The 14,105-nt window shown below is 48.9% G+C and overlaps 1 protein-coding gene across 3 annotated transcripts in view; it reads left to right on the forward strand.

Moving 5' to 3' along the window:
- The window catches only part of nkain4 (sodium/potassium transporting ATPase interacting 4), a 70,367-nt gene that overhangs the window by 14,223 nt on the left and 42,039 nt on the right, over positions 1–14,105 (forward strand). For all 3 annotated transcript variants that reach the window (XM_048240175.1, XM_048240174.1, XM_048240173.1), the window contains exon 2: positions 10,737–10,874. In XM_048240175.1, the coding sequence (XP_048096132.1) occupies positions 10,737–10,874 (138 nt within the window). The remainder of the gene's footprint in view (positions 1–10,736; positions 10,875–14,105) is intronic.

Here is a 14,105-nt window from a genome sequence, read left to right on the forward strand (position 1 = left end):
CACACCCCAAACTAACTGTTGAACCTGCGTGCGGAGATTGTCTGTGATGTGTGGGAATGGGGGCTCCCCGCCGCGCCTCACCTGGCTTCTACGAGAGAAAGCCATCTTCGGGGGGATTTTAATTAAAGGTGGTAATCTAATGGACGGAAGGCTACGACAGGAGCAGTTAATGTCAGTTCCTGACAAATGGGGACCGAGTGTAATTTTTATGATGATAAATGATCGTCCGGAGGTGGTGGTGGTGGGGGGGTGGATCAAGTTCAAAGGCAGCCTCTGCTTTTGTATGCTGGGAAGCTATGTGAGTGGGCTAAAAGCCAACTGATGTTAGGAGTGATGCAATGTCTTGTAAGCTCTGCAGCATAGCGGAACTGGGTCTTTCTCGTCCCAGTCTCAAGGCTTGGTGGAGGAGACGCTCCAAGCCCAAGGAGCTAGAGAAGGACTGCCGATCTGTTCTCATTTTGTCATTTCTTCTCGCTGCAGTCGTCCTCTCCCTTCGCACTGGTGAGAGGGGGGAACGGGACTTTTTTCCCTGTTTCTCGTTGCAGCCCTAGTTCTGTCAGTTCCTTGTGCGACGTCAAAGCAGCGCTGGTGTTGTTTTGAGACTGCGTCTGCCGTGCAGCCTGAGAGGAGCCGAGCGAGCGAGGGCTTTAGAGAGAATGCTTAATTGCCGGCAGTGATGGCCCGTAATGATCGCATCACAAGCGTATCCCCCACTTCTGACAGCCGATGAAAGCAGTCATCCCACACAGGAGCACACGTTAGGCTCACACAATCCCGCTACACAGGTGCAGGGCCCGACAGTTGTCTCTAAAAGAAAAACATGAAACTACGCTATGTGTCGTCTTGTGCTCCTACTCCTGTGCTCTGATGCATGACCTGGTGAAATGTCCATGCTGTGTGTGTGTGTGTGTGTGTGTGTGTGTGTGTGTGTGTGTGTGTGTGTGTGTGTGTGTGTGTGTGTGTGTGTGTGTGTGTGTGGGTGTGTGTGTGTGTGTGTGTGTGTGTATGTGGGTGTGTGTGTGTGTGTGAGTGTGGGTGTGTGTGTGTGTGTGTGTGTGTGTGTGTGTATGTGTGTGGGTGTGTGTGTGTGTGTGTGTGTGTGTGTGTGTGTGTGTGTGTGTGTGTGGGTGTGTGTGTGTGTGGGTGTGTGTGTGTGTGTGTGTGTGTGTGTGTGTGTGTGTGTGTGTGTGTGTGTGTGTGTGTGTGTGTGTGTGTGTGTGTGTGTGTGTGTGTGTGTGTGTGGGGTGCGGGGAAAGAAGAAGGTACAAAGCTAGAACAGACAGCTGAGACGTTGACCAGAGAGAGGAAAGTCAGGGAGTGGTGTTCGTCTTGTCGTCCGTTAAACCCTTCTGCTCCACCCGTTTGTTGTGGCCCACTGCTTAGTGTAGTGTGTGCAAGGGCCATGTGCCGTTATCAGTAACGGAAGGCAGAGAGGAGACGGAGCTTTATCTGAGGGCTGCTGGGAAACGTTGGGTCCTCCAGGGGCTTGACCCACCTCTCGGCTGCACAGGGAGACACACAGGGTGTTGGGGAGGGGATGTGTTTGTGTGTCTTTCTCTGTGTGTGTGTGTGTGTGTCTCTGTGTCTGTGTGCGTGTGTGACCCCCCCCCCCCCTCACTCCTCCCCTCCCATATTGAGTGGTGATCCGGAAACCTCACCCTTTCCATCAGCCATTGGAGTGTGTGTCTGTGTGTGTGTTTGTGTGTGTGTGCATGTGTGTGTGGCGGAGGGATGATCTGTTCTGTGGGCCTGCAGCTGATAACAAATTCATTAACTTTCATGTCTGGCACAGGGAGTGATGGAAAGAGAGAGATGGAAAGAGGGAACACATGAAGAGAGAGAGAGAGAGAGAGATGTAGAGAGGGAGGGTGAGATGGAGAGAGTGAGAACTGGGGACTGAGAGAGAGATGGAAAGAAAGAGAGGACAGGAAGAGAGATAGAAAGCGGTTGATGACAGAGAGGCTGTTTTCTTCTTCTTTCTATTTGTTTGTGCACTCTATGTGACTATGTGAGGAGGCCAGCCCATATGTTTGCTGTTTAAAAGGCAGACAGTGCTGTGCTACAGAGGAAAGCCTTCATGAGTGAGAGCCTGCATGACCCTGTATGGCATGTTGACCAGTGGCCATTTACACACAGCCTCTGAAATGCCAGCAACTCTATAAACAGGGGTCAAGCCCATGTCAAGCTCAGAAAGTATAGCTGAGCTTACTAGCTTATTATAGGTTTCTCTGGGCGTGTGTGTGTGTGTGTGTGTGTGTGTGTGTTTATCTGTGTGCTTATCTGTGTGTGTGTGTGTGTGTGTGTGTGTGTGTGTGTGTGTGTGTGTCTTGTATGTTTGCATCCCCTACACTATCCTAATAGTCCTACAGCACAAAGGCCTAATTGCAGCTCTTCAAGGACTTAAACACTGGCTATTCAATTAAGCTCTGGGGCTACAGTATGTTCATCATATGACTCATACATGCACGTGTGTGTGGAAATGGCTCGCTCACAGCTGTTCACGCTCTGCCCAAGCCCCTAATGTGTTTAGTATCCACACTCCATATGTTGGCATTCTCACAGGCAGCCTTTCTTTTACCGCCCGGCCGTGTCGTGCCCGACACCCCCCCATTTGACAAATGCACAGCGTCGAGTTGAGCGCCTAGCTATTATGAGACGTGATAAATCAATTCATTTCTGCATTCCGAGCAGGGTGTCATTGTTGCGGTTGTCGTGGCGAGTGCACGGTGAAGTTAATCACCCGTGGATTTGTTTGCCCCGTAGGAGGCCTTTTAGACGAAATGATAATACCATCCTTTGCTACACTGTGTCCACCAGACTCTCTGGGTGACCCGTGGAGAATGCACTGAAAGAGATTGCCATAACCTTGAGGTGATTACATTGTTGTGCCGTTTGACAGCAGAAAGCAACCTGTGATATTTCATTGCTGAATGAATAAGGGGGTTCTGGAATGCTCTCTTTTTTAGGCTTGATAGGAGAGCACATCTTGTTGTACCTCTACAGGGATATTAAGCGGGGGATCTGTCTTTACACTTAATGCGTTCACACACATGCCAGGAAACAAAGACATGTAGCAGACTCGATACACACACAAACACACACACACGCACACACACTGTCACTTATCGACACATGCAGCAACAGGCAATGCTGACACTCTCATTCTCTTTCTCAGTCACAAGGTTAATTAATCTCCGCTTCCACCTGGCCTATTCCTATTGTTCATGAGCATCATTATCTGTGTGTCTGTGTGTATGTGTGTGTGTGGTACATAGCTGAGCTGTGTGTCTGTATGTGTGTTGAGTGTGTATGTTGTGTGTTGTACATAGCTGAGCATTATGTGTGTGTGTATGTGTGTGTGTGTGTGTGTGTGTGTCTGTGACCTGTGTGTAGCACATTTTGCTGTCAAGAAAGACAGATAAGATCTTCATCAGGCAGAAAGAGAAGATGGCTGCCCCGTTTTACCAAAAAAAAAAGAGAAAACCTCAATGAGCTTTCTTATGATGGCAATCAATCAGGGACAAAAAGGTGCATTACCCAAGTTGATTAGTGGGCGAGGCGGGCCTGATCAGGGGGAAATAGCTTATTTGGAGGTGAGGCCTGATCAGGGGGAAATGGCTCATTTGGAGGTGAGGCCGACAGCCAATTGGATCAGATGGATCGCAATCCTCTTCCCGGAACCCACCGCCCGGCACACGGCCGCTCCTAAAAGCATCAGGCCGATCCTGCGCATGTGTTAATGAGTCCCAATGGCCTCTGTGCATGTGTGCGTATTGTGTGTGTGTGTGTGCACGTGTGTGTGTGTGCGTGTGTGTGCACGTGTGTGTGTGTGTGTGTATGTGTGTGTGTACGTGTGAGTGTGTGTGTGAAAGAGAGAGCAATGAACAGCAAGTGAGTTTGTGTGTGTGTGTGAAAGAGAGAGATGAGTGTGTGTTTGTGTGTGTGTATGTGTGTGTGCGCATGGGAGATGGATCGTAAGAGTTACTCTATTTGTACACTGAGTGTGTGAGGCTCGTCCATTTTCCCTCTTAATGCTGGGCAGTTAGTGGTGTGAGATGGCAGAGCAGAGCACTCTCACAGCCTCATTTTGCCCTCTGCTCTTCTCCCCTTACTCCTCTCTTGCATGCTCTCTCTTCCATCCTTCTTTTTTTCTCTCTCGTACAGTCTCTCATTCTCTCACCATTTGCCACCTTTACTCCTTTTCTTTTTCTTTCTCTGCTTGTCCATTTCTCTTCCTCTCTATTTCTCTCTGTTCTCTCTCTTCCTTTCTCTTTCTCTTCTCTCCTCAGAATCACGCTCCCTATCCCTCCTTTTCTCTCCCTTTCTCCTTTCTATTTCTCATCCTCTCTTTCTCTCTTTCTCTCTCTCCAAAAACAATTTGTGAAAGTTTTAATTCATTTCCCTCGGCACAGCTGGCTAGATGATACCTTGTCCTCAGCAAACTCCTGCAAACTCCTTGGCACTCGTGACTCGTGCGTTGGAACTTGATCCATCTCATCGCGTCATTACACGAGGAAGCCGAAGAATCCATCCTGCCATTATGAGCGCACAGAGGCAAGAGATGACAGCTCAATTTAGCTCTATCAAAGCCTGTCCAAGAAGCATCTGAAGCATCTCTCCTGCCTAATGGTTGGCACACCGCAGCTCGTGTTCAAATGAATGTTTGAAGAGCGAAAGAGTTGGACCCACTACAGAAACAAAAGCACAGATAAAAGGAGTAAAGATGGCAGGAAGTGGAGAAGATGGAGGGTGTATGAAAGAGAGAGAGAGAGAGAGAGAGGCAGGGGGTGAGATGAAACTGGATTTGAAAGCCAAGTCCATGATGGAGAGAGACAGGAAAGGTAGAGCGGGAAAGGGAAAAAGATAGAATAGGAAGAGAAGAGAGAGAGCACAGGAGAGCTAAAAGGGAGGAGAAGAAATAAAAAAAAGAAGAGGAGGATGAGAAGATTGCAGGAAGTGAAGAGAACAGAGGGGTGAAGAATGAGTTAGAGAGAAAGGAAATGAGATGGAACTGGATTTGAAATCCAAGTCTGTGATGGAGCAGGGAATGGACAGTGGAGGAGGAAGCGTGAGGAGAGAGGGAATAAAGAGGAAAAGAAAGAGAGGAGAGGTGGAGGAGAGAGGACGGGGGAAAGAGAGGAGAGGTGGAGGAGAGAGGACGGGGGAAAGAGAGGAGAGGTGGAGGAGAGAGGACGGGGGAAAGAGAGGAGAGGTGGAGGAGAGAGGACGGGGGAAAGAGAGAGGTAAAGAAAGAAAGAAGAGGGAAGGGCTGTAAAAAGAAAAGAAGGGGAAATGAAAGAAGAGGGAAGGGCTGTAAAAAGAAAAGAAGGGGGAAATGAAGAATGGATAGAACAACGAAAAGGGCCTGATAGAGAAAAGGGGGGAAAGAGAAAGAATGTGAGAAAGATAAGAGGGAGCAGATAGTGAAAAGAGGACAGGGAAGAGACGAGAAAGAAAGAATGTGAGAGAGAGAAAACGAGCGGATAGCGATAAAGAGAACAGGAAAGAGCGACTCATGTTTGGACTGGTGTTACGCCATGGCCACTTTTCCAGCTGACCTGTTAGTTCTCCAGAGCTGAGCTTCCCCCTGACCTGACCGGCTGGGCCAGTGCTCACGTCCAGTCCAGCTCTCGGAGGAGAGGAGAGGAGAGGAGATGGCTTTTCCATTCCCCACGGCCCAAAACACTGGCCTACTTGTTCAGATGTGTGATTCACCTCATCAGACCAAATCCAGAACCTTGAACTGCATTTGAGTGGATGAGCATCGACAGGATGTCTAGTTACGTCAAGTCAAGTGATTTTATTTGGGTAGCACAGTATAAACAATAGAAGTTTAAATTCACAGTTGTTTCGTTTGATGTACGTGCAGAATCAAAACCAGCATGATGTGAGATCCTGGTTTGCAATGGCAGGATGTCCACGCCTATATCCTGAGGCTCTGGCTTGGAAACTAAGGGTAATAAAATAGTAACAGACTTGTTGTTGATACAGACAGCTCAACCAGTGAGAAGTTCACAGCTGATCACACGCACACACACAGAGACAGGCATGTCATTGGTTTACCTTCCCGTCATCACCTAATATACACCTGGCGTGCCAGGTGAGCTGACCTTGAGGGCAGGAAATAACAAGGGCAATAAAGGCACTTAATTCTGGGGATAGCCCTACGTTCCCAAACATGCCCCTCCTCTTTCAGCCCTCTCTTAACCCCTCAGACACGGCTCAATGAGCCCTGCCCTGACACCCCCAGGCGCTCATAAATCACTGCACCACTCAAACACACACACACACACACACACACACACACACGCGCGGCACCACCACTTCCCTGGGGCGCTCTCTCTCTTGAAATTTCTGCATCCATCCAGGCAGAATTCCCTTGCCACTGGTAGGATATTTTTACTACCACCACCCAGCTGATAGCATCCCCAGCACCTGACGGAATTCCTGACACTAAAAGAATCCCACATGAGCCAATCGGACGCCCCCCCACACTCACACACGTTCAACCCCCAACTCTCGCCTTATTACGGCTATCCATCTAACACATCCAAAGTTAATTACGCAGACTAAAAATACCCCGACCATAACAAATGAATTGCTGTCAAGTGATGCCGGGGTATAATGTGATCACAACCCTCTTCTTCCCGGTTTATTTGATTTCATTAACACCCCCACCCCCCTGTTTCCATGGGCTTCAGTGGGTAACTGGAGTGGTATTAGCGAGCAAGCTCAGAGATTGTGGGTCAGCGGCTGGCTTTTGCGGTGGACACCGGACACCTCTGTCTCATCTGCCCCCCCCGAGAGCCCCTTCCTTTCCAAAGAGAAGCAGCCTGGAAAAACACAAACCCTTCCCATCATGCTTTGCGGCCCTCAGAGAGCTGCCTAGAGTGGTCATGCATGGGAGGAGAGCGCAGAGATACGCTTATCTGTCCTCACCCGGCCGGCTCTGGTCTGTGTCGTTTGCTTTGTTGATGGAGGACGCGCCCTGGAGTCCCATGGAGTTCCGGGGAGCGCCTCAGCCCTGCCGGTCAGGGCTCTTCGGCCTCATACCGGGGCAGGGAGAGGTCGAGCTTCCCCCGTCTGCTCAGCGGGAGAAATGGAAGAAAGGTCTTGGGGGTGGTTGGGCTTCACAGAGGTCTGATTTTCCATCCGTGTGTTGTGCTGTGTGCTGTGCTGTGCTGTGCTGTGCTGTATTATTATGGGATGGTGTATGGGGAGGTAGGAACGGCGCTGTTTGAAGTGGGATTAGACTTCTTAACGACTCCTGGGACTGAGGCGGGTAGCTGTGCACTGGACCGAGCAGGACCAGCCTCCCTCTTGCCTCCCTCTTCTCACTCTGCATCAGTTCATCTGCATCAGTCTGTCTGCTGATTTCTATCTGCCTCTCATTTTCAATTCATTTCTCTCTTCCTTATCACTCTCTTGCTCCTTCTCTCTCCCTCTGTCATTCTCTCTCTTCCAATCTCCATATTTCTTTCTTACCTCTTTCAAACCTTCCTCTCTCTCTCTCTCTCTCTCTCTCTCTCTGCCCCCCCCTCTCTCTCTCCCTCTCACCTCCTCTCTCTCTCTCTGTGGGAGAGGAGAGGAGAGTGATGGTGTCCAGGCTGAGGTTGAGTTTCTGGGTCATGTTGGCTGTGTGTGTGTGTGTGTGTGTGTGTGTGTGTGTGTGTGTGTGTGTGTGTGTGTGTGTGTGTGTGTGTGTGTGTGTGTGTGTGTGTGTGTGTGTGTGTGTGTGTGTGTGTGTGTGTGTGCGTGCGTGCGTGCGTGCGTGCGTGCGTGCGTGTGTGTGTCTCTGTGGTTTATAGCCGTGTCTGAGTCCATTACGGCCGGCCCTGTGGGTGGAAAGCTTAGATTTCTCCTGCTCTCACCCACACACTGTGTGTGTGTGTGTGTGTGTGTTGTGTTTGTGCAATCATGTGTGTGTGTGTGTGTATGCTTCTAACCATCTACAGTTTATCACATCCTCAACTACTCAAATTGAAAGAGCTTCATTGGCATGACTGTTCATGTAGAGTTTTGCAGCAAAAACAAATCACCCACACCATCCCACTCTGGTGTCTTTTCTCTCCTCAGATCTCTGCATCTCTTCTTCATCCATTTCATCTCTCTCTCTCTCTCTCTCTCTCTCTCTCTCTCTCACTTTCTTCTCTTATCTTCAGTCATGTCTTTTCACTCTATCTCTTTATTTCTCTGTCTATCACTCCCTCCTTCTCATTCCCTTCAGCATCCCTTTCCCTCCCCTTCTTTAGCACAGGGGTCACATGGAGCAGAGGTAGACACACCCCCACACACACACACACACAAATTCTTTGAAATAGAATGACTCCATGGACTGAGTGGCCTGGCATAGGGGGGTAGGGTTGGGATTAACCGTGTCTGACACTAGCCCAAGAAAGGCTACTACTACCTCCAACCTGACCACCACCATCAACACCACCAGGTCCTCAACCAGCACCACTCCCCCCCCGCCCCATGCAGCACCACCAGCTCCGGCAGCACCACTGCCTCCACCACCAGCATGTCTCTGTCTGAGAGCTCATTTCAGCTGTGGCAGTTCTGCCTCAGAGCCCCCTTTGCTCAGCCTCTCCTCAGCCTCAGGTTAGGTATCAGCTGACTCTGGCCCAGGCGCGGGCCGGTTCCGTCACTGGTCTGGATTTGGAACCGTAGCCAGCGGCTGTCAGGTGCAGTCGAGCGAGGAAGTGGCAGGCTGACACGGCCGAGGCAAACTCGGGACGACTCGGACCCCCACTCGCTAAATTAGACTTCCCACTGTCTCCCCGCCTGTCTCCCGGCATTTGGCTGCATGTCAGACCAGAGATGGGCTCCCTCCCCCAAAAACACACACACACACACAGACATACAGACATACACACATCAAAAACCAACACATACACACACAATCACACATACAGACACACTCATACTCAAACACATACACACACACATCACACACACACATGCACACCCAAATGATCCACTGGTGAACCCTCTCGAGGATTTCAGCAGTGTAGCGGTTCCACTAGATCGGTGTGTGTGTGTGTGTGGGGGGTCGATTGAGAGTCGGGAGTGTTCTAGGGAGCTGCAATGGTGACGGGGTCTTTTCAGGGCACCACTATATAAAGCCGTAGTTCCCTTTCTGGCATCAGTTCCTTTTCCTGTCAGGAAGCCAGTGTAGTTTAGTAGCTAGATTTACTAGCCCAAGGCTACCTCTTCCCTCTCCTCTGGGTGAGTCCCCTCTATGTCTGTCTCTCAAACACACACACACACACACACACACAAACACATACACACACACTCGCGTAGCACAAGGAGAGAGAGGCCGCTCTGGATTTACCCAGACTTTCCCACCAACCCGACGGATCAACTCTCAATCAGTTTATAGGCTGTCCTGTCCTCTTTTCATTTGGCTGCGGTTCAAATTCCTAATTAGTTAGGCTAATGCACATTGTGTGTGTATGCACTGTGTGTGTGTGTGTGTGTGTGTGTGTGTGTGTGTGTCTGTTTGTGCATGTGCATATGTGAGTGTCTGTGCATATGCATATGTGTGTGTCGGCAGCTTTGGGGATTGCTTTCGTTCACGCCATGTTGGCTCACCACGCCATCCTGTTCCCTCTCTCTACGTCTCTGTCTCTCTCTCTCTCCCTCTCTCACTCACACGGTCTCTCTGTCTCTCTCTCTCCCTCTCTCACTCACACGGTCTCTCTGTCTCTCTCTCTCCCTCTCTCACTCACACGGTCTCTCTCTCTCACTCACACGGTCTCTCTCTCTCCCTCTCTCACTCACACACGGTCTCTCTCTCTTTCTCTTTCTCTTTCTCTCTCTGCCGTCTCCTCAGACAATCTAATTGTGCCTGAGTCCCTGAGGACTCCCACACAATGGCTCCCTGTGTTAATTTAGTCAACGCAAACGTCCCCCAGCCTCAGGAAACCCACAAAAAACCTGATATCAGGCCCCTGCGTTGCAGAGTGCCATGGAACGCCACCGAGCCGGGAACGCTGCGGGTTGTGTTGCGCCGCGTCGAGATTCCATATTCTCGCTTCGCTCCCAGGAGCAGAGCAGAAGTGCAGACACGGCAGCCTTTGTGTTGGTTTAGAAACACGCCGGCTTAGCGGAGTAGTTGGAACAGACTGAAGAAGACGGCCGTATTTAAATTCCCTGAGGAGCTTCAGTGTTTTCGAAAGGGGTAGAATCACGTCCAAGAAATCACGCGTTGTTTGGTCAAAACGTTCATCAAGTTTCAACTCAAAACATTTTCTTTATGGTAACGGGTCTGTATTTGAATTTCAAACCACCATGTGAAGTGTTTGCCTTGTGTCTTGCGAGCGAGATGCCCTCGATGATTTCCCTCATCACACTCCATTAAAGCAGCTGTAAGGAGTTTTGATCTAAACCTAGAGAGCCAAACCCTTGCAAACACATGCAAAGACCATGTTAACACCAGCTGCCACTCATCTGGCATTCTAGAATGCTAACCTGTGTCTTTTGGTGATGTAGTTGACTACGTTGGGCTGTGGAGATTAACATCACTGTGATGGTCTGTCCTGGGTCAGAGAATTCCATAAAGCCTTGCTTGCATGGCCAGTGGGAATGTACAGTGTATGTCATTCACATGATCATGAATTTGAAGATAATACCAACACTAGTTGCTTATGAAAAAAAAAAGTGTCAAATTGCTACAACTTGCTACCAATTTGACACATTTCTGACATTGCTTTGTGTTTTTGTGCCTGCAGATGCTAGCTTTGGAGAGGCAGGTGTTCGACTTCTTGGGCTACCAGTGGGCTCCTATACTGGCCAACTTCTTCCACATCATCGTGGTCATCTTGGGCCTCTTTGGAACAATCCAGTACAGGCCACGCTACATTGTGGTGGTAAGTGTCCACTAACAAACAGTTTCATTCAACACAAAATAAGGTTATAGTTACACACTATACACAAAGAAATGCATGTTAAATTTATGTGCCTGGGAAACAAAAAGTAAGCTTCTGAAGAGATTCACTTTACGCATACCCAACCCCCTACCTAAAACCCTATGTATAACAGGTATTAGCTCTTTTCCCTCAATGCACACACACACACACACACACACACACACACTCTTATACACACATTTACACACACACACACACACACACATACACACACATCTCTTATACACACATTTACACACACACTCACACACACTCACACCATAAAGCTGATCTCGGAGCTTCTGACACATTGTTTGGCCTCCTAATCTTTGCAATCCGTTGGTAATTACTGTTAATTAATTGATTGAGACGGACTGGCTCGCCCAGCACTTCACCCAGCTCAGCCTAATTGCTGCTGCACCTCAAATCCAACAGGATCCCTTCGGCTTTGGCTAAGTTCCGTTTAGGCGAGTGGAAAGGAGAGGAGGGGTGTGGGTGTTGGCGTATGTGTGGTGGGTGAGAGGGGGGTCTCTTCGGCTTTTGCCTACATTTTGTTAAGGCAAGTGGAGATGAGGGGAGGTGGATGGGAGGGGTCGGGGGGTGGGGTGGGGTGGGTGAGAGATGGGGTTTGGGTGGGGATTTGGCCGTTGTTATTTTTAGATTATGCACCGAGCAGCACATTTGTCAAGTGTGTTTTGTTCTCTTCAGCTGCACATTAATATTTAAACTCGGTGTCAGTGATGCTTTGCCTCATTCGAATGCAGAGAAAAGCGGCGAGCAAGCAGGCGAGTTGGCGCAGGGGAGGATTGTAAATGTTTTTAGTGTTTTGTTAAATTCAGATAAACAGCAGCGATACGGGCGTACAGATTGTTCAAGAGACAGTGCTGCTGCTGCTGTTCTCCCCGGCTCAACAAAGAAGAAAGGCGGTGCGAGGAACAAGCGACCGTAAAAAGGAGCATGAAAGTGAGGAAACACAACAAAGGAGTAATGAGTCACTGACGGAGGGGATGGGGAGAGAGATAAGAGGAGCGCTTCGCCACACTCAGACAGGAAGAGACTAGCAGCGAGGTAGCAACCAGGGACCGTGGAATGTTCAGCAACTTGTAGCAATTACCAGAAAAAAATAACCGGTAGCGATGAGAGACATCGCTCGACAAACTAACCTCAACTTTTGAGACGAAGCAGTTTGCTGAGTGGAGCTCTCTGTAGAGTATGTGGCTTTAGAAGAGAGAAGTTAGAAAGGAAGGGAGAGGAGTGCGCTGAGCCAGTATTCAGGCATGGACCAGGCCATTTAAAATTTCAAAATAGGCCATTATTTATAACAGCTTTCTGTCAACTTCAGCAGGCACAGGGAAATTGCTTTAGGCCCTGGGAAAGGAGAGCAGAGGAGGGGAGAGTGTGTGCTGTGCCCGATGGCGGAGTAGGGGGGTCAGTTCTCTTGTCTCAGCTTGTCAGCCCCTGTGTTTACTATCTGAGCGATCATGTTATCACCATGACTCAAACGTGACTCACCTACATGTGACAGGCTATGAGTCATGGAGAGTCGAAGGTGATTTCTTATTAGGTGCGTTTGAGATGGGATTAGGTCTGTCTGCAGCTGACTTGATGTCTGACAGAATCTGCTAGTGTCAGCCAGGAAAACACGATAGACAAGCCTGAACAACTTTCTCCAGCGGCACAGCAGGCTCACCTGACTCACAAGAGATATCACAGAATTGTGTTCCTTACTGTTGTTTGCATTGCATACAGTTGAAATCTTTTTCTTTTCTTTTCTTTACATTAAAATGAATATGATGACTGACGGAATCATTTGTGATGTCGAGTGTTTTCTGCACATTCGGGTCATCGGTCTGCACTACATCTGCGCGACGGGGAACAGCAGACGGACAAGGTCCAATCAGGATGCGAACAGAAGTTTCTACGTCATCATTTTTTAGATGTTTGTGGATTTCCCTATCCATGTTAAAACACAGAACCGGAGTTTTCAAATGAAAAATCGTTCCGTTTCAGGAGCTCGAAAACATCAGAGGAGTGTAGAGTAGTGTAGAGTAGTGCAGATGAGAGGAGCACATGTAACAAAAGTGTTTCAGATTCAAATTCTGAATAGTGTAGACATGGCCACTGACACACCCACCACACATACACACACACACACACACACACACACACACACACAGAGAGAGCCGGAAGGCCCCTCAGGGTAGCATATAATTGTGCCAGTCACTGCTGCTATCAAGTTTATTGCTTTGTAACACAGCCTTTTCCCATCAGCCTCCTTACAGACATGAACTCTGGGATCTTGTTGTTCCGTGACTCATGCGATGCGGATGGAGTCCTGAAGAGAACCATGGGGATGCTGTGACAGTCGTCTCTAAACGGCATTATCTCCCCTCTTTTCTTTTGTTAATCCGCCGCCTCAGCCCGACTCTGAAGGCTTTAAAGAGAGACAAGTCTTTAGATGGAGTTCACTCCATGCCTCTCACACTGACTTCACACTTTAAATGGAGGGTGGGCGGGTATTTGCATTTGAATTGTCCTCCTCGCTCATAAAGCCTGAGCGGATTGTGTGGCGCTGCGTTGTAAACACAACACAAAGCCGAGCCGTTGAGGTAATGAAGGCGTCGTGGCTTTAGAGTACACAGTCCTGGTGTAAACTATAGCCTGATAAGAGACTCCCCGAGATAAAGGAGGTCTGGGGGTGGAGGGGAGGGGGGTGATTCAGGGTTAGCCTGGCCGGGGTCATCATGTTAATCAGCTGAGACGACCAGAGACTTTAAACTTTTAAACTTTAAACTCCCACTCACCCCCTCAGCTTGCACACAGTGTGTATGAGTATGTTTATTTATTTGAAGTTTTAATATGATGTTTAATTTGATGTTTCAATGTTTTATTTCTACTCACAGAAGAGGAATACACGTTTAAAACACCTACTCATTTCTCACAGCATATACCTTGTTAGAGTGCAAGTCTGTCTGGTACCTGTGTTGTCAACCCTGACCGTTGCGCTGTCATTTCATAACACATTTTCCATCTACCCTTGCCCCTGTTAGCATTCAGCCATCTCCTTGAACGCCTACCGGAGCCATCACCTGTAATTGCCCATGTTGTTGTATTGTCTGGTTAGGCACTGAGGTGTGACGCTAATGCTAACATCAGTGACTCTTTATCAGTGAACACTAGCGCTAAGCTAAC

The sequence above is a fragment of the Alosa alosa genome, chromosome 4 (assembly GCF_017589495.1).
Source record: "Alosa alosa isolate M-15738 ecotype Scorff River chromosome 4, AALO_Geno_1.1, whole genome shotgun sequence".
In the NCBI taxonomy this organism is placed as follows: Eukaryota; Metazoa; Chordata; class Actinopteri; order Clupeiformes; family Clupeidae; genus Alosa; species Alosa alosa.